The 21,067-nt window shown below is 42.1% G+C and overlaps 1 protein-coding gene across 6 annotated transcripts in view; it reads left to right on the top strand.

The window, feature by feature from the left end:
* EPB41L4A (erythrocyte membrane protein band 4.1 like 4A) overlaps nt 1-21,067 on the top strand; it is a 248,493-nt gene that overhangs the window by 207,814 nt on the left and 19,612 nt on the right. For 3 of the 6 annotated variants that reach the window (XM_053665307.1, XM_053665308.1, XM_037167043.2), the window contains 2 exons: nt 872-949; nt 12,020-12,139. The exons of 1 other annotated variant lie outside the window; for it this stretch is intronic. In XM_053665307.1, coding sequence (XP_053521282.1) covers nt 872-949; nt 12,020-12,139 — 198 coding nt within the window. The remainder of the gene's footprint in view (nt 1-871; nt 950-12,019; nt 12,140-21,067) is intronic. 2 more of the 6 variants (XM_053665310.1, XM_053665309.1) reach the window with 2 other exon arrangements.

Here is a 21,067-nt window from a genome sequence, read left to right as displayed (position 1 = left end):
GGTGTATTTTATTTTATTTTTATTGATTGATTTTAAAGAGGGGAAGGAGGGAGAGAGGAAAGAAGAGGGGTATGTGGGTTGGGGGAGATTTGTTGTTCCACTTCTTTATGAATTCATTGGTGGATTCCGGTATGTGCCCTGACCAGGGATTGAACCCACAGCCTTGGCATATTAGGAAGATGCTGAGCTACTTGGCCAGGGCAAACTTGGTGTATTTTAAAGCAACAATAACCATACAGATCTCTTATAATTCTGTTGATTGAACAGGGAGTTCTTTAGTTAGTCTTGTTAGTCTCAGATGAAGCTTCAGTTGGATCGTGGCTGGATTATTCATATCTGGTGTCTTGGCAGAGTCCATGGTCTCTCCACTGGCTAGCCTAGGCTTCTTTAGATGGTGTCTGGGAGGAAGCAGGAGCTACCGGCCCTATTAAGAGATAGTCCCAGAACAGGCAGAGTATCCGTTCCACCTCGTTCCGTTGGTAAAATCAGTCACAGGATGAGCACTAATTCAAGGCCATGGGAAATAACTCGGTCTCTCTCAGTGAAGGGTGGAGGTCTGGCAAGACTCTGAGTCCATATTTAGGGAACCAGAGGGGCGCAGAGCTTTGCATGTCAGAGTTCTGTTGGAAGTGCTTGGTTCTGTGGTCCATTCTGGGAGCTTAGTGACATTTCCCTTCATCTCCTTTCACATTTCTTTACACTCATTTAAATGTAGGACTGAGTGAGAAACACAATGGGGAAGGGATAAAACTTATGTTTGGATCAGTAATTTTACTATAGCATTAATTCCAAAAAACCAACCTGAACTTTTCTAAAATTTTTCTTTTGTCTTAAATGAGGGTCTTTCCTTGTGCTCTTATTTTGTCTTCAGGTCACGCTCACGCTGTAACACAAGCAGTGGTAGTGAATCAGAAAATTCTAATAGAGAACACCGGAAAAAGAGAAACAGGTAATGTCAGAACGTTGTGGTTAACGGGGACTCCAAACCCAGGGGCGGCTGCTGCTGGCGGAAGCTGGGCGTCCTGTGTGTTTTTAAGCCTGATTGTGCCGTCAGTGTTTAAGGAGCCATCTGGCTCTATCCTGAAGCGCTGTTTTAGGAAACCTCACCTCTTTGAACTGAGTTTCTTTTCTTTTTAAATATTTTATTTATTTAATTTTTAGAGATACAAGAAGGGAGGGAGAAAGAGAGGGAGAGAAACATCAACGTGTGGTTGCCTCTCACGCACACGCTACTGGGGACCGAACCCACAGCCCAGGCATGTGCCCTGACTGGGAATCAAACCAGTGACCTTTCACTTTACAGGGCGACACTCAAGCAGCTGAGCCACACCATTCAGGGCTTGAACTGAGTTCCTTATCTTTATAATAAGATAACTTAAGAACTTGACAGTGAGCTTCCTTCTTGTTAATTAAGAAAAAAGTTGAAATATATTTTGGTACAACATGTAGTAACTTGGTCTAGGGTGGTAAGATATTTTACTGTTAGTAGAGAGATTTCTCCCTGAGGTATCTTGTAACATGACATGACTATATTTTGCCCAACCAAAAACAAGGGACTCATTGTTTTATAGATTTTATAGTTTCAGCCTTGTGTAGATATAAATGCAAATGTGTTTTTATATTTATGTCAGGCACATACCGTTAGGTGGGAAAATGCAGTTTGTTCATATTTTTAGGGCTCATTTTGAAGAGCTTTTTAATAACATAATTTGGCAAGTAATCAATATTAGTGATGGTTTAATGCATTAATCTCTTCTCCCGGTTCCAGAATGTCTATTTGAAAACAGGGGTTGACACAGTGCAAGAGCACCAGGGTGAAAGTGGGAGGGATTCGGTTGCTGGTTATACAGGTTTCTGACCCAGAGGTGGTTCTCAACTGCAGGCCGTTTTATCCTCCGCCTCCACTCCCTGAGGATATTGGGCCTTGTTTTTAGATACTTTTGATGTCACAACTCGGGGGATTGCTACTGGCCAGGATGCTGCCAAACATCCTACAATGCACAGGACAGCCCCCATAACAAAGAAGCTTCTGGTCCAAAAATGTGTCAGTAGTGCTACTGTTGGAAACCCGTTCTCACCTGATGTGGAACTCTGGCCCGGTTAGTTTTGCTTTTCTGGGTCGTCTTTTTATCTTCCGTAAAATGAGGAAGTTGGATGAGATAATCTCCAAGGTTCTTCTTTAGTATTTGGAGCCCTTATGCCTGGCACACATTGAATCAGCCTCCCTCTCCAGCTACAAAGCCTGTGCAATAAAAGCCCAGACAGCATTGTGAGACTGGACTATTTTCTTAGGAAAGCTTTCTCTGTGCAGCCTTCTTAGGGGCTGGAATCACACCAGAAAGAGGTGAGGTCTCAATGGTTCTGATGTTCTTCTCAAGGAAATAATTTCATTTTCTTCACCTGTAAAAACCCAAGGGTGCAGGGCAGCTCTCCCTGAGGGCGCCCTCTTCCTGTGCTAAAATTCAGAATCTTCACAAAACAACACAAAGCAAAGCAAAAAAATCTCACCTTCTTTCTACACTTCCCCCCCGACCCCCCCACATTTATACTTACTGATCAAGCCGGTATCTTAACAAATATATTCCTGTTATGCCTGGTATATTTTAAGTTGTGTTCGTAAATGCGCTCTAGTCTCAACTTCTCAGAAGGTGACCTGTTTAAAAATGGTGTCTTTTGGGACTTAAAGCACTCACGGTGACATTTGCTGTTCAGAATGAAACAGTATTTAAAGGTTGCCAACAAATTCTTAAGGAGCTCATTACTGATCTTCTTGCACCAGCTTTGGTATTACTTATAGGTGTTTTCTCCCTCAAGAATTTCTCCCCCACTCCACTCCATGCACAGTTTTTTAGATTGGAATTCTTTGTATTGGATAAGCAGTGCATTTTAGAACGATAGTGGTTCTGAATGTTTAAATGCTAATATGCTCTGTAAGGCTATGAATGAGCAATCCCTTTTCAAAACACTCTGACACAAAGGCTTTCAAACTCATTTCACCGGCAGAAGTACTGCTCCAGGGTTTCATAACTTGCCTGTGTCTGTAGAAGATGAGTGTAGCTCTCAGGGGCATAGCAAAAAGTGGGCAGAGGAGGAGACACGTCTTTCAGTGCCAATCTCCACTCCTGGAAATTCTCGCGCAGCAGGTGACAGCGAGTATGTGGGAGAGGCTGCAAACACAGGCTGCCTCCAGGTGCCACTTACCCATCATTCTATGCTTCCACTAACCCCTCCATCCCATGAGTAAGTAGCCTTTCACATTTTGCCACAACCCACTCATTTCACATCAGGTTGTGTAGGTCTGAATATATAAACTGCAGCCCTGCTAGTGGTCCTAATATTTCTTCTGTCTGTGATGGAGGTTGTCTCCTGATGTCTGACTTCCTACTTGTGCAAACAACTCCATTTTGGGGGAAGAGGATAAATCTCTTCAGCTCCATCTGTCCTTCCTTATCCCAGAAACAGTCTGACCTAGCCAAGCTCTCCACAGAGGTCTTTGCACATTCATGAAAGGACTCTGCTGACCCTGAAGTGAGGTAGACTGCTGTTTTGAACATGCTGATGTTCTACCCCCTGAATCTCAAGATTCACCCCCGGGTGCTTTCTCTCTTTCCAAACCAGAGCCTGCACCGGGCACACCCTGCCTTCCTGTCTGCCCTGGGGAACTGTAGCCTGGCCACAGGGGCAAAGACTGTGCGGATTTGCTCTTCAGTCTATATTTCGAAGCTCATGTTGCATCCAGCAAAACTCTGGACAGTCAGGTTTACTTTCCAGAGATGGTGTATGGTCTTGGGATGTTGTTTGCTTTGCCACTCATTGCTGGATTTTTTTTAAACATAGAAAGTCTTTTCTGTTAGGTTTTGGATACTCTGTGGAGATACTGTCGTTGTTTGTTTTTTTCAAAATCCTACCCATTAGAGCTTAAGCTGCTTTGTTGTTCGCGTGGATAATAATTTAAACACCTCTCATTTTGGGTGAGGAGAAACAAAAGTTAATAAAAGAATGTTTACAAATCATCTTTATCTAAAGCTGTGGTTGTGGCTTCTAACAACCCTTTAAGAAAAAGTTCATACTCTCCATCACTCTGGAAGGCTAATATTAGAAACGAGGAATCTTTTAAAAAAGATTTTATGTATTCATTTTTAGAGAGAGGGCAAGGGAGGGTGAAAGAGAGAGAAAAACATTAATGTGTGGTTGCCTCTAATGCACCCCCAATTGGGGACCTGTCTGGCATCCCAGGCACGTGCCCTGACTGGGAATTGAACCTGCAGTGCTTTAGTTCGCAGGCCGGTATTCAATCCACTGAGTTATACCAGCCAGGCAGGAACAAGGATTCTTATTTTGTTTCAGTTTTAGGACAATAGAACCTCCTTTCTCACCTGTGAGCCCAGAGCTGACAAGTGTATAAGGGCACTCCTGTCACCTCCGCATTAACCGTCGGGTCCCAGGCCACACGGTTTCCTACAACACTAGAAGGCCTCAGCCTCCTCCTTTTGGGGGGGGAGGGTTTGTTTATGTCTTTATTTGCCCTTTCCTACTTTAGTTGTCCTTTCTTTGCTATTTTTATGATCTGAATGAGTGTCTTATAATTTTCTAGGTTTTGAGGTTTGAGAACAGTTTTTTTCTTCCTTTTTATAACCAGTTGGAAGTTGGAACAGAGTTTCTTGTTATGAAGTCTAAGATGACAGAAAGCCCTTATCTCCCCCTTACTGTCTGCTGCTTACGTTCTCATCTTATCTCCATTCTCTTGCCTCCCTTTTTAATCTTCCTATCACATTCTTTTTTCATTCCCAGTTCCTTTGTCTTTGTTTTCTTAGTTTCTCTCTCTCCCTCATTTCCTTTCTTCTGTCTTCTCTGACACTTAGGAGCCAGTGATGTGTTAAAAATCCTCAAGGATGTGGGTCAAGGGCTTGGTTCCACCATGCACTAGTACTTGATGCCAGGCATCTCTTTTTAACCAACTTAAATTGTAGTTTTCTTACTTGAAAGTGGGGTGTAATAATAACTGTGTGGTCGAATGAGTTACTGTAAAGATGAAATGAAATCTAAGAGGTGAGGGCACTGTGGGGTACAGCACGGCACAGTTCAACGTCTCATTTGGAGTTCCTGTCACTTTGCCTGTCCTGCCCTGCTCCACCCCTTTTCCAGCCTCTTCCACCTTCCTTTTTGTCCCGTCTTCCGTTCTCCCACCTTCCCTACCTTTACCCATTTGTATTTGCAGACCAGTCATTTTTACCCTCTGAATCATGGGTAGGTCTTAGGGACCTCTTAACCCCATGAAATTGTATGTAAAATTCTCTGTGTTTCTAAGTATACATTTTTCTGGTGATAGGGTCTAGTTTTTATCAGATTCTTAAGAGGGTGTTTGTGTGAACCCCCAAAAGTTATGTAGCGAAGGAACTGATTGATATTAGGAAATGAAATTGGTATTTCAATTTACTGGTAAGATTAAAAATTAAAATGCTTAAATTTTCTTTAAGATGACTTTGCTATACTGATTTGTAAAACAGTGGGTTCAATTAAATTCATCAAATTGGGAACCTACCAAGTGCAAGGCAATATGAAGTTAATGATCTGTGTACATATTAGATTGCATTCATTTCCACTAGTTAGAATTTCGAACCTCGTACCTGAGATCAGAAGGGTCAGCCAGCTCCTCTCTGGAGGCTGAGGCCTGTGGGCCATGCCCTTGGCTTGCCCAGGGTTGTATGTTGAGAGAGAACCTAGGAAGTAGACTTACCAGAGGGAAACCTTTCACAAACCAGTTTTCCCTGAAAATACTTTGAGCTTAATATCCTTCACATTCAAAGACACCAGTCTGCAAAACATCCTCCGTGCTATTGATGAGAATCGGCAGTCCTTTGAGCATTCACCAGGGAGAATCTGTGGATTACCCAGTCATTAGCTTTGATGTGTGGCTACGCTTTTCAGATTTTGAAGTGGGAGATTTGAAGTGGAGGGGTGGAGGGGCAGTGACCAGAGAAGTAGTCTGGTGTTTTTAGTGTAAGCGTGAAAGTGGAAGTAACTCTGGAGCATGGTGAGGAGTAAAAGAGTGGAAGAAATGAGAGAAGTCTGGGGTAGGAGTAGGGCTAGAGTAAATTGGCAACAGGGGAGCATTTGGGCCACATGAGTTATGTTCACGAGGCTGTGTGTGTGCACAAGTCCCTGCTGTAGAGTACAGAATAAAGCATTTGGGAGCCTGTGTTATGAATTTGACCTGGCTTTCAAGAACTCCATGGCCAGGAACTGGTTATCTCACCCTCTGAGACTTAGTTTTCTCACATGCAGAGTGGAATAATACCTGTTCTGTCTTCCTCACAAGAGGTTTGTAAACATCCAGGAGATAATAGGTGTGGTTTGAAAAGTAGAAAGTGCCCGCATATGCTGCCGCTGTTAGATGGATGAGAGCAGTCCGCCGGCACTGCTCCCTGTCATCTGGAGTCCCCCTGTGTCTGCAGCACGGGGCCCAGCTCCCTTTAACAAAGAGGACGCCAGTGTTTCTAACATGCTTCTTTTCTGCCACAGTGTTGTTAGTTTCTTCCTGCCTTTTAGGTGTCTTTTAGAATCTGTATCTGAATAATGGATTAAGATGGCTTTAAATATTTTAAATACATTCCACAAGGTCTTTTGTGGAACATGTCTTCTGTGGCCCTGCCACTAACAGGTGGTACATCTAAGTAGGGCATGATTTTCGGTAGGATTTTGTGGAGTGATTAAAAAAAGAACTCGATTGTCCCTGTGCCCTGGGCACGTGGGTTGGGGGGCTGCGTTTTGGAGGATAGCAAGCTTAAACCAGTGGGGCATTTCATCCAGAGAGCCTGGAAAGAGGTAACTGTTCCCCCGCCCGCATTCCCTTCCGCCCTGTTTCTGATTTAGGTAAAGGCTGCGTACAGGTGGATGGAAGCCGTGGATATGGCGAGAGCAGTTCACACAAAGCCGGTGGAAACGGAGTGTTCCCCATGCTGCAGATTGCAGGCCTTTGTGATTTCCATTCTAATAAGTTGTATCAAAATTTAGACACTTGATGTGGATGATTTAGGGCTTCCAGAGCATAATCAAAGTTGACAGAGATGACTGTGGAAATGCAAAGCTGCAGCAACTGAAGAATGACGTCAGATTATCTATCGAGTGTGGGCAGCCTGAAGAATTAGGAAAACAGAGGGAGAGTTTGAAAGAGAAATTGCACACGAAAGGTAGCTCACTTTGTAGAGAGAGCATAAGGAGTAAGTGGAAGAGACAGAAGCACCTTTAAGAGCAAATAGAAATAAGTTATTGATGATGAGGGAAGGCTGGGGAAAGCAAATGAATTTTTTGCTTGCTGGTCTTAAGGGAATATGTCGAGAGATGCCTGAAACCAACATAAATTTCCCTAGGGAAGAAAATGTAGTGAAGAAAAAAAAAAGATTGGTTTATAGCAGGTGATCCAAAAATGAGTGCAGTTGATGAGAAACACAAGTGTACCATCAGCTGGGACCTGTGGACTTAATGTTAGTGATGGAGCGGCATTATAAAGCAATTGTCTGGAAAGCCGTGCTGTACCTGAAGAGTCGAGGTTTGTCTCAATGCATCTGACTGGCTTGAAATACAACGAAATAGACAAACAGAGAGTTTTAAAGCTAGAAAGGATCTTTGCCATGAGTGGGTAGATGAAAAACTGAGACCAGACCAAAGAACATAAGCAATTGGCCTGGATAATGGCAGAGATGGGACCGAGCAGAACTTGGGAGCACCACGTAGTGACTCCTGTCTTCTTGAAGCTCCATTATACCTTCGCTGTGTAATATCTCAGGTTCAGCCGTCAACGTCGTCTTTATCTCAGTGAATGAGTAGTGGATTAAGAACTGGGGTAAAGGAAGCCCCTATTCGGAACAAAATCGCGTGGGCAAAGTAGAGAGCAAAGTGAAACCCGTGGGGGTTTGTGTAAGAATTCATCTAATGTGAAGAATTCTGCAGAAGAGGCAGCACTGTAATTGGGAGGACAGGAAAGAAGAGGCTAGGAATAGTCATTAACTTCATTCTTGTTATCAAACGATTATATATGGCATTTCATCTTCAGACCTTTTGCAAACTTTAATTAAGTGTCACATGCAGTTACAATTTCAATTGCATACGTGGTCTGGAAAAGTAGGGTATTCACCTTTGGTGAGACATGGGAGGAACACGTCAGAACTCTGTTTCTGAGACACCATGGACATTTGTTCTGCTTTGAAGCGACCCTCTTCCTTGTACGTTAAAAAACAATAGCCTTGTTGTGGTAAGGCTCCCTAACCCAACTATTAACTCTCCATAGTTGCAGATAAAGAAATAGACTAAATACAATAAGTCTAGAGTTATTGCATCTGAGGTTACAGGGAAGAAACATTTAGCATTTTTGAGGTTCACTTTAAATGCAACATTTGAAAGTAAATCTATTCCAAATATAAATTGCAATGGACTGTTTTTTTTCCTCCTAAGACTTTCCTGACTATGTCATGAAAGAGCACATTTTGACTTTTTTTTAAATAAAAGTTTTATTTTTTAAAAATTATTTATTTATTTTTAGCGAGGGTAAGGGAGGGAGAAGAGAGGGAGAGAAACAGGAACGTGTAAATACATCTCAGGTGTCCCCTACCTCGGACCTGGCCCACAACTCAGGCATGTATGTGCCTTACACTGGGAATCAAACTAGTGACCCTTGGTTTGCAGGCTGGAGCTCAGTCCACTGAGCCACTCCAGCTAGGGCTGACTTTTTAAAGGCCATTATTTTAATATAAATCCATTCATCATAGTTAAAATGTAGCAGGAAAGGAGCAAAAACCAACACTTGTGCACCCCACACCTAAGGATAGATGAGACTTGATAAGGAAGAAGCATAATAGGAAATGTCTTTTACATTTAAAAATTTCTTTATTCACTTATACATAAATAAAATAGTCAATGTCTGTCTCTTAAGGACCATGCATTAAAATATTCTTGCTTTTAGAGCTAGTTCCACAAAGCACCTGTATTTTCTGGAGCAGTTCATCGATGGGAGAAATGACACGTTCATCCTTGTAATGAAGCCCCATTAACCAGAGGCCTTTTGTAAGGGTGTAATTTCAAACTTCATTACAGACTGAGGCAGCCACACCACCATTACTCAGGAAAATGTGCTTCTGTTGTGACTCTCCAATGAGCCTTACATTTTTAATGGACCTTGTTAGAATATTTATGAAACAGTGTCACCAGTAGAGGGCATCTGTCTTTGAGACATGTGGGTCACAAGGATATTATCACCTGGCAGGGTATCACTGCCCTCATTTCAGACTTTAGAAAAAAGTCAAAGGTACATGCCATTGTCTGAGATTCCTTCTGACATCTAGTGCTTGTTACTAGTGAGGTACAGGAACACTGTGGGCTCGTGTTTCAGGAGTTTTATTTTCCCTTTCATCGGGGTAAAGTCTCAGTCAAGTGTCAGTCTGAAGGTAGCCAGTTGAATTCCACAATAGAGAATGAGCATACCTAATTGTGCTTCCTTTTATTTTTTAATTAATTTTTTTAAGATTGTCTTTATTATTAGAGGGGGTAATGGAGGGAGAAAGAGAAGGAGAGAAACATCAGTGTGTGTTTGCCTCTCATGTGTCCCCTACTGGAGACCTGGCCTGCAACCCAGCATGTGCCCTAGACTGGGAATCGAACTGGTGACCCTTTGGTTTTCAGGCTGGCACTCAATCCACTGAGCCACACCAGCCAGGGCTGCTTCCTTTTAAATGTCTGTCCTCTCAAAAAAGTATGTTTGCCAAATTCAGCCTTGCTCAGAGACTTGACCTCTTAAAAATATTTAAAGATGCTAATTTCCTGAGTTAAAAAAAAATTAACATTGTGAAGTTTAGTCCTTCCCATGACTATGCAGCAATTTAGTTCAGAATGAAAGCTTTAGAATTAGGAGACCTGGGTTTTATGCCCAGCCCCGGGCAATGTGAGGTGTGGGTTCCCGGGGCGGGGGAGAGGAGACACTTCCCCACTGACTGTGTCCCTCTAACTTTGAACCCCTGGGTCCTGGGAGTGGCGAGGACTGCTTCCCCACCTGGCTGTCCCATAATGCAGAGGACGGTCTGAGGTGGAGGTTCTGGCTGTGAAGATACATTAGGTATGATGAGTATGTGTACACACATGTAGCATTTTCAAATGGCCGTGTTCCAAAGAATGGTTAATAATTACTATCTCAAGTAGTTTACCTGCTCTTTTCTTGAGATACTTCTACCATGAAGATCCGTGGCAGCATATATTGAACTCTGGTTCCCCCTGGACATGCTGTGAGGGACGGAACTGTGTTCTTGAGGCTGTGAAACTTGCTATGACTGCATCCCACTCATTTTCAGAGAGCTTGCTACAAATGAAAGCTTTAGCAAGGACATACATACAGTTGAAAAGCTTGAAGGGTGTTACAGATAATTTTTCACTTAACACAATTTTTCTTTAATCTAGAGGAGCTTAAATGGTTTCTTCTTCACAATCTACTGTTCTTTTTAACTTGAATTTGTCTTACATTATCTCTGTTATCTGTGAAATGAATATTTGCCCCCCCATCTACTGATTTGCATTTATAAGCAAATTTGTATATCCATACCACATTTGATATGAAGCGCTGTCACAGGGCAACTGAGAGATACCTGTTCAGCGAGAAGATACCTCTTCCTTTTCGTTTCTGTTCTGACACATCTGTGCTCACACAGTCACAGTTCTGGGATGATTGCCTTGCAGTTTGGAGCATCTCTCCCACAGCCTGGGAGTCTCCGTGTGTGAAATGAACACGCCAGAGCAGTTTCCTGGAGGATTTACATAAATGAAAAGCTAAATATTCAAACCACAGGTGTTTAATTTTTGCAAGGAATCTTTGTAGCTTCGCAGCATTATTGCAGTGCATCCCAGACAGTATCTGCACATTGATTAAGCACTTGTTTTCATTAAGTACTTGCTTCACCTCTCTCCTACGGTACCTTACCCTTGGTGCTAAAAAGACGGTGGAGGTCCAAAACTTCTTCAGTGTGGTCCATGGATGGGTTTCCTTTGGGCCATTTGAAATTTGAAAGTTCAGATTTGTAGTAATCTTTTAAAAGATAAGGTTTAGTGACATTGTCTTATGACCTCACTCGGTGGGCGCCTATGCTTCCAGTTCCGTCCCGCTCTGGTTTTTGCCCTGGATTTCCTGGTCCCTCATTCACGTGTCCTGTCTGGCCCTGGCCACCGGAGTGTTCACCCCTCACTCCCTCTTCAGCCTGGGAGCAGCTGTAGCCGGAGGAGTGAGCGCTCTGTGCCTACTCAGCTGCTAATACATGACACCGTGTTTAACTTTTCACACTTCCAGTTCTCTGTCTTAAAAAATGGGAATTATGTTTGGCAACTATTATCCATGAAAATCTTGAAAGTTAGTAAAATTTTTAAAGAGCATTTTAACATAAAACTATTTATTACTGTCTCGGTTAGCAGGTTTTAAAAAATGATTTGGGTTTATGATTTAAGAATGTCTGTATAGCGGACATTACAGTTTACTTTAGTCTAAACTTGAATTGTTACATGTCAGGTGGTACCAGACTTAGCTGGGGGGACTGCTTTGTAAATTATTTAAATGTCTAACCACTGTGCTTTACCCCTGACACTAATATAATGTTGGATGTCAACCGTGACTGAATAATAAAAATATTTTTAAAAACCTTAAATATATTTTAAGTGATTTTTTTGTTTGACACATCTCTTTCCAGGAAAATTTTAAGCCAAAAATAGAAGTCTGAAAGTAACTAATTATATGCTTATATATTTATGTGTAAAAATTATAATGTATATAGGTATATACTTATGGATATATTAACCCATTTAACACATTCTTAGCTTTGAGTGATGATATTGAAATTGCTTTCTTAAAAATAACTTCATTTCTTAATAACTTCTAAATAACTTACCTGCTAATTTTTCAACGTCATGTGAAAACCACTTCAGGATGAACCGAAAAACAAAGCACCGCATGTGTGCACGCTGACTGTCGACGAACGGTCCTTCTTTTCAGGATACGGCAGGAGAACGACATGGTGGATTCAGCGCCTCAGTGGGAAGCTGTGTTGAGGAGACAAAAGGAAAAAACCCAGGCCGACCCCAGCAACAGGCGATCCAGACACAGATCTCGCTCGTATGTGGACTCTTTTTATACCTTGATTCAAAAACACTGAGCTTGAAGTAGCATGTGGATTCTAGGGCACACTGGGCTGACTCTTTGAAGCCTTCCCATGTGATTTAGTTCAGCCATGATTATCCTGTTGTTTTTCTCGCATATTTACCTTCTTATGTTTATGACATTCATTAACTATGTCTCAAACTGTAGAAGTTGGAGTGCAGTCAAACCAAAATGTCATAAAAAAAAAACCCAAGGCAATCAAAATTGTGTTTTGGTTTGTTTATTAACAAAAGCATACATTCAGCTGAAAAAGTAGGAATAGTCCCCTTTGTTCTGGAGCCCATGCTGGTGAATACCTGCTGCTCCTGTCAGTTGGAGTCTGCAGAATTCTCTCAAGTCTTGTTCCAGGTTGAATGAGATGTGAATATCTTCCCATCAAATTACCATTTGTGAGCAGCAGTCAGGGAGTGATTCATTACACCCTAATGTTGGGATTTGCCTGCTCTTTCTGTTGCTAGGCAATGCTATGTGTGAGCACAATTACCCCATAACAATGAGGTTACCAGTCCCCCAAATTAATTTCCTTCTGAGCTGACAAAGTTTATGTGAGTTTTTTTAATGCGTGCACGGTCCAGATTTAGACTCTTCACCCCCACTCCACTTCCCAAAGCCCGCCTTTTTAGAGTGAGCTGGTACTAACTATGCATCCCTTTGTGGCCCTGGGTAGTTAGATGTGTGGGGGTGCTTACTAGTGGAAGGAAGGATGAGAGTCTCAGACAGGGCTGAGGCAGGGTGCTGGAGAGTGGAGTTAGAGACAGGCTGTGGGTAGGCGGGAGCTCTGAGGCAGGGAGTCAGGCAGAAGGGCTCCAGCTCAGGTTAACGGAGGCCAGAGGGGCACTTCGCAGGGCGCACTCCAGATCCTTGTGTGGCTCCACGGGATGCTTCTCAGTCTTAGATGCTTACTTTTTAATTAGAAGTATTTGTTTAATCTGTAGTGCCACAGAAGGAGTGATACCTGTTTTTTTTATAATAGGAAATTTGCAAGTACATGAAGCAGTGTATAGTAGGTTTTCACTTCATATTGTTAATAGGTTCTGTGACTTTAAGCAAAACAATGTTTAACTAACCAGTTTTTTCGTAGGTTAATTGATATAAAGAGTCAAGTTCCTACAGCACCTCATCAACATTATAAGGAGTAGGTCTTAGTATACCCGTATAGATTTATTTATCACTCCACAGTGTTTTTGTTCTGAAACCTAATTAAAACGTTCAAAGTTTTAAAGCAGAAGCAAAGTTTAAAGCAGAAGTTAAAAAGCTTCTTTTGTCCTGTGTACTATCTCTTTGCAACTCCATTAAAAAAGAGAGGCTTAGATCTGGACCGATCATGAGCTCACTGAAGACAGTGTAACAAGAAGGCACAGAAACCCAAGATCAAGTCTCAGCACAATCATGGGTGAATCTCTATGGTAACCATGCGGAATCTTCTATGTGGGACTTGTAACACAAGGTTTCATGACTTCATAGTAAATCTTAAAATAGCATTTAGTTTTTCTAAACATTTCTAAAGCACTCTAAGTTCAATGAAATACAAATAGCAAATCTCATGTATTACAAAAGGGAAAAGGAAAATAAAATTAGGAACAATTCTATAGATTGATTTTCAAGAAGTCAAAAAGCATTACTAGAGGCAATACTAAATAAATGAAACTATATAGATAAAATTGAGAAGCCAAACAATCCAATATTATTGAGTATTATAGTTACTATAATGCAGTTGTGTTACAGGGCCAATACTGGGTTGGCCAAAGGCTCATTTGGTTTCTCCGTATGATGGCTCTAATAGCACTTAGTTGTCTTTAACTTCATTTGAAACAATTTTGTTAGATTGTATTGCGACAGCTGTCATATCAGTGTGACCAAAACTGGTGAATTTTTGTATGCTATTTTAATATTGAAGATGGAAGAAAATTTTCAGCTTATTATGCTTTAGTATTTCAAGAAAGGTAAAAACACAACTGAAATGCAAAAAGAAGATTTGTGCACTGTATGGAGAAGGTGCTCTAACTGAACATGTCAAAAGTGGTTTGTGAAGTTTTGTGCTGGAGATTTCTCACTGGATGAGGCATTATGGTCAAGTAGACCAGTTGAAGTTGATAGCAATCAAATCCAGAACAATCAGTATTTTACCATGTGGGAGATAGCTGACAGACTCAAAATATCCAAATAAAGTTATTGGTGAAAATGAAAACCATGTCTTCATTTTACAGAAAAAATGGAAAAAAACTAAATGGACTTTTTGGCCAACCCAATATTTGTAGATGGGCCTGGTAATTTAACCAATTTAATGGAGTGACCTGAGATTTATTTAGCAGCTTAAGGAATAAACTTTTTTTTAACTGACAGTAATTTGAGGTGAAATTTATATACAATGAAGTGTTCTCATCTTAAGTGTACAGTTCAATGAATTTTGGCAAACATTAACAGTGTATCCATCATGCCGATAAAAATATAGAATGAAAGCATTCCCTCATGTTCCGTCTAGTCATCCCCATGCTTCCCCCATAGGCAACCACTGTCCAGATTTTTAGCACTAGAGAGTAGTGTTTCTCTTACTGAACCTCATATATATATGTAGTTATATAATATGTGCTGTTTTAAAATCTGGCTTCTTTCACTCAACATATTTTTGCATGTTGTGTCTGTCAGTGCTTATTTAAAATTTTTGATTAATAATCCATTGTATGAATATACCACAATTTGTTCATTCATTCTCCTCTTGAAAGACATTTGGAATGTCTCCAGTTTTGCTATTGTGTTAAAAGCTGGTATAGACATTCCTTCTAAGGGTACTTGTAGAGTATGTATATATTTTACCTTGGGTAAATAACCTAGGAGTGGAATTGCTGGGTTAGGAGATATTTCCATATTTAATTTTATGAGAAATAAATTAAAATGATTTCCAAAATGACTACCAAAATGATTTCCAAAAATTTTATATCCCTACTAGCCATGTATGAGAGTTCCACTTGTGCCCTATTTGCCAATATTTGGTTTTGTCTGTCTTGTTAATTTTAGCTAGTCTGATAGGTTTGAAGTCGTATTGCATTGTGATTTTAATTATAATTTTTCTGATAACTAATTATGTTAACCACATTTTCCTATGCTCGTTGCTTGTTCGTAAGTCTTAATTTTTATGGTGTCTGTTGAAGTTTTTGTACATTTTTAGTTGGGTTGTCTTTTTTTAATTAAACTTTATTGATTGTGCTATTAGAGTTGTCCTGATTTTTCCCCATTTGTTGCTCCCCACCCAGCACCTTACTCCCTCAGGCAATCCCCCCAACACTGCTCATGTCCATGGGTCATGTGTGCAAGTTCTTCGGCTACTGCATTTCCTATACTGTACTTTGTATCCACATGACTGTTTTGTAACTACCTATTTGTACTTTTTAATCCCCTCACCTCTTCACCCATTTTCCCCTATTGCTCTTCCACCTGGCAAACAACAAAATGCTCTCCATATCCATGATTCTATCTCTGTTCTTTTTTAGAGTCAATTGTTGATAGATTTGTAGTTATTGCCATTTTATTCTTTATAGTTTTGATCTTTTTCTTAAATAAGTCCCTTTAATATTTTACATAAAATGATGTGGTGATGATGAATTACTTTAGTTTTTTTTTTTGTCTGGGAAGCTCTTTACCTGCCCTTTGATTCTAAATGATATCTTTACTGGATAGAGCAATCTTGGCTCTAGGTCTCTGCTTTTTATGACTTTGAATATTTCTTGCTAGTCCCTTCAAGCGTGCAAAGTTTAGAGAAACCAGCTGACAGTCCTATGGGAACTCCCCTATAGGTAACTACTTTTCTCTTGATGCTTATAAGATGCTCTTTATCTTTAACTTTGGCATCTTAATTATGATGTGTCTTGATGTGGGCCTCTTTGCATCCAGCTTATTTGGGACTCTCTGTGCTTCATGGACTTGCGTGTCTATTTCCTTCATCAAATTAGGGAAGTTTCCTTTCAACATTTTCAAATAGATTTCCAGTTTCTTGCTCTTTCTATTCTCCTTCTGACACCCCTATGATGCAAATGTTGGGATGTGTGAAGTTGTCCCAGAGGCTGTTTACACTATCCTCAATTTTTTGGATTCTTTTTTCTTCTTGTTCTGATTGGTTGTTTCTTTGGTTCCTTTTGTTCCAAACCATTGATTTAACTCTTGTCTTTATCAACCTATAAATTGCTCTTTATTTCAATTAGCGTATTCTTTGTTTCTGACTGAGTCTTTTTTTGTGCTGTCCAGGTCCTCACTAAGTTCCTTGAGCATCCTTATAACCAGTGTTTTTGAACTCTGCATTTGATAGATTGCTTATCTCCATTTTGTTTAGCTCTTTTTCTGAAGTTTTGATCTGCTCTTTTATTTAGGCCATATTTCTTTGTCTCCTCATTTTGGTAGCCTCCCTGTGTTTGTTTCTATGCATTAGGTAGAGCTGCTTTGACTCTATGGCTTAATGTAATAGGTGTAGGGTCCTTGACACAGCCTCCCCTATCACCCAAGCTGGGTATTCTAGGTGCATTCCTCATGTCAGATGAGTATACTCTCCTCCTGTAGTTGAGCCTTGGTTGCTGTTGGCAGATCAATTGGAGATATTTACTGAGGCCAGTCAGCTGCAAGGACTGGCTGTGACCACTGACTACCATCCTCCACCCTCCATGGAGGATCAGCTGTGCAGGATCAGAGTGGTGGTGCTCTGACGTGGTCTGTGGCCGTCCACTGTGTGCACTGGCCCTGGGGTTTCCTGGGTAGTGCAGGCCGAGATCACCCCCACCTGTGTTTTGCCTGGGGTCACCCTGCCTGGGCTATGAAGTAATCTGAGGTGGGTGCTAGTTGTGCTTGGCTTGGAGATTCCCAGGTGAAGCCAAGCTGTGAATGAATCTAAGCTGGCTGCTGCTAGTGCCTGGCTTGGGCCTCACTGAAGCCAGCTGTTACATTTTTGATAGGATTTAGGAAGTTGTGAAGTATGAGTCAAGACCAGCCATTCATATGGAAAAGCAGCTTGGGTGGGCCTGTAAGTTAGGTGGGGCAGAGTCTCTGGGGATCTCCAAGGTGGGCCAAACAGTGTTAGCCAGGTTGATGGAGTCTCAGATGGGTCCAGCTTACTGACTCTGTGTGGGGAGGGTTTAGAAAAGGGGCAATGTCCTCTGTTCTCCTTGATATCAGACACTTCAGTTTCTCCCTGTATACCCTTGGTGCCTTTCAAGCTGCTGCCCTGGTGCTGGAGCTCAGAGGGAGTGAGTCTGAGTAGGTGAGTCTGTGTGTGGGTTCTGTAAGAGGACCTGTTTGGGGCTCCAGCAGTTTCTTCCACTGGCTCATTCCCTGCTGGTTTTTACAGCTGGAAGTTGTGGGGACTTATCTTCCTGGCACTGGGACACTGGGCTGGGGGCACTGGTGTGGGGCTGGGACTCCTTGCTCTTGAGGTATCCCTCCCAAATTTTTACACACCACACGTGGGTGTGGGACCAGCCAGTTCTATAGAGTCTGTGCCCCTCCTACCATTCTGGATGGATGTGGTAGTCTTTTAATTCCATCGTTGTCAGACTTCCATTAAACTGGATTTCTGATGGTTCTGAATGATTTTTTTTTATATCAGCATAATTTTCATGTGGCTGTGCAAAGAGGTGAGCCATGCCATCATCTTGGCAGAGTCTAAATGGGTTGTCTTCTTATTATTTATTTTTAGGGTTCTTTAGAAAGAGTTTCTTCTGGCTGGGGTTTGGTTTCTCATATTCTTATCCTTGAGTGGTTCTTTTGTTTATATATTGTATTCATTTTTATTTTTTCAGCTGATTATAGATTTATTTTTGCATTCAACACTACTTTATATTAGTTTCAGATGCACAGCACAGCAGATAGACATTCATATAGGTTGCAAAGTGTTCCCTCTGATAATTTGAATGCCCACCTGACTCCATAGTTATTACAATACTGTATTTCTTTTTTAAAATATATTTTATTAATTATGCCATTACAGTTGTTCTATTCCCCCCCTTCTTTCCCCTCCACCCTGCACACCCTCTCCCCCTCTGTTCCCCCCCTTTAGTTTATGACCACGTGTCTCAAGTTCTTCAGATTCTATATTTCCCATACTATTCTTGCCCTCCCCCCTATCTATTTTCTACCTACCATCTGTGCTACTTATTTTCTGTACCTTCTCCCCCCTTTTCCTCCTCCCACTCCCCTGTTGCTAACCCTCCATGTGATCTTCATTTCTATGGTTCTGCTCCTGATCTAGCTGTCCTCTTAGTTTGCTTCTGTTTTAGGTGTGGTTGCTAATAACTGTGAGTTTGCTGTCCTTTCACTGTTCATCTTTTTTATCTTCTTTTTCTTAGGTAAGTCCCTTTAACATTTCATATAATAAGGGCTTGGTGATAATGAACTCCTTGAATCTGATCTTTTCTGAGAAGCACTTTATCTGTCCTTCCATTCTAAATGAAAGCTTTGCTGGGTGGAGCAATCTTGGTTGTAGGTCTTTGGATTTCATGACTTGGAATACCTCTTTCCAGCCCCTTCTTGCCTGTAAGGTCTCTTATGAGAAATCTGCTGACAGTCTGATGGGAAGTCCTTTGTAGGTGACTGTCCCCTTATCTCTTGCTGCTTCTGGGATTCTCTCCTTCATTTTAATCTTGGCTAATGTAATGATGATGTGCCTTGGTGTGTTCCTTCTTGGGTCCAATTTCTTTGGGACTCTGAGCTTCCTGGATTTCCTGGAAGTCTCTTTCCTTTGCCAGATTGGGGAAGTTCTCCTTTATTATTTGTTCAAATAAGTGTTCCACTCATGGCTGTTCCTCTTCCCCTTCTGGTACCCCTATGATTCATATGTTGGAGCATTTAAAGATGTCCTGAAGGTTCCTAAGCCTCTCCTCATTTTTTTGAATTCTTGTTTCTTCATTCTTTTCTGTTTGGTCATTTTTTTCTTCCTTCTGGTTCACTCCTTTGATTTGAGTCCCAGTTTCCTTTCCATTACTATTGGTTTCCTGTGTATTTCCCTTCATTTCAATTAGTTTAGCTTCCATATGTTCCTCTGATTTGTGACTAAAATCAACCAGTTCCGTGAGCATCCTGATCACCAGTGTTTTGAACTGTGCATCTGAAAGTTTGGCTATTTCTTTATCACTTAGATTTATTGACTCTGAGGCTCTGAGTTGTTCTTGAGCCATGTTTTGATCTGTTTGTGCCTGTTAGGTATGAGGAGCAGAGCCTTAGTTGTTCACCAGGGCGGGACCACCGTTGGTTCGGGGGGGGCTGGTTTGTGACACTGTATGTGGGGACGGGGTCTGAGAGGGACAATGGCAGTCCCCTCTGCCACTTCCTACTGCTGGGGCCTGCATGGTCCGTCTCACCACCGATAGCTCCTTCACTGGTTTATCTGCGCGGGAATGTGTGACCACGGTCTGCCCTCAGTGGGTACGCCTGCTACTCCACACCTGGGATCCACCCATGGCTGCTGGCGCACCTGGGTCGCGCGCCGGGGTCGGTCTGGTGGATCTTTCCTGCCTGACCCCGCTCTGCTGTTGGCTCTGCCCCTCTTACCGGTTTGGCTGAAGGGTTCATTGTTGTCAGACTTCCGTGTAGTTCAATTTTCTGTGGTTTGGCTGCGTTTTGCTAAAACTTTGTTGTTTTTAAACTTGGTTGTGTGAGAATGATACAGGGTGCAGCCGGGGGGGGGACAAAAAAAACAGATTTGGAATGGTGTCCAGAATTCAAAGTGTATAGAAATATTGGAGAGACATATAAGATGTCCTCACCCCTCCCCCCAGGGGCAAGAAACGAATGGAGCAAGGCCATTGAGAGCTGTTTTGCATAGCAACAGTTTTGCAGCTAACCTCTAGAATGATTATTTAACATATCTGTAACCTTTAACTGGTTTCATAGATATGCTAAATAGCTATGGCCAAGTTTGGAGCAAGGGAGAAGGTTGTAGCTGGAACTCAGGATGGAAACTAGGGGCTGCGCTCTTGAGTGAGATGGCCTGTGTGGGAGCTTGGAAAAGACTGGATCCAAGACATGAAGGGCCCCCGCTTGGCCAGATGAAGGGAGAGCCACGCGGTTTCAGCAGAGTGAGGACCCCCTCTTGGTGAGGTGAAAGAGGGAGCCACGTGGTTTTGGCAGGGTGCGGACCCCCTCTTTCCCAGGTGAAAAGGGAAGAACCACGCAGCTTTGCCAGAATGGAGATCCCTGCAGCCAGGTGAAGAAGAAAGCCACATGCTTTTGGTGGAGTGCGGACTCCTGCAGCTTTGGTAGAAGAGGCCCACGCGGCTTTGGGGTGCCCCCTTTGGCTGCGGGGCCTGAAAAAAGCAAGAGAGACTTTGACTGGAACTGGGTACAAAGGACTCTTGCCAGTGCACCATGAGAGGGTACCACAGTACTTTGGATTAACTCGAGATCCTGCACAGTGACACAGCTGATGGCACCAGCAGCCTGAAAAAGGGACGTGTGCTCTTTTCCTGATTTACGGTACCCGGAGTTGGGACAGTGGGAGAAGGGAACGCTGTGTGGGTGTAGGTGTATACCCTAAAGGACTTTGATATTTTAGTGGTGGCATTAGGCCTGAATAGCATTAAATAAACATTTTGTTTCCTTTTCACAAATCTCTGGCATTAAGAGATGTCTTTCCAATTGGTGGCGGACAGAAGGGCCCAGTAGATTTTAGTATTCTGTTTTTGGGAGGGGCCCCTGTTGTATAGCAGTTTTGGGCATCCCTAGGTGGGCCAAATATTGTATTGCCCCTCCCTCGGACCTCCTCTTGTTCGGTAACAAGAAGGCGCAGTGCTTCCACCTACACCTCCATCTTGGCGGAAGTACCCCGAGTATTTCCTTATGGTTTACCTTACATCCCCATGTCTATTTGTTAGCTACTAATCAGTACTTCCTCATCCTGTCACCTTA

Source organism: Artibeus jamaicensis, unplaced genomic scaffold, assembly GCF_021234435.1.
Source record: "Artibeus jamaicensis isolate MK-2021 breed Jamaican fruit bat unplaced genomic scaffold, CSHL_Jam_final contig_402, whole genome shotgun sequence".
Classification (NCBI taxonomy): Eukaryota; Metazoa; Chordata; class Mammalia; order Chiroptera; family Phyllostomidae; genus Artibeus; species Artibeus jamaicensis.
This window is presented reverse-complemented; position numbering and strand designations above follow the sequence as displayed.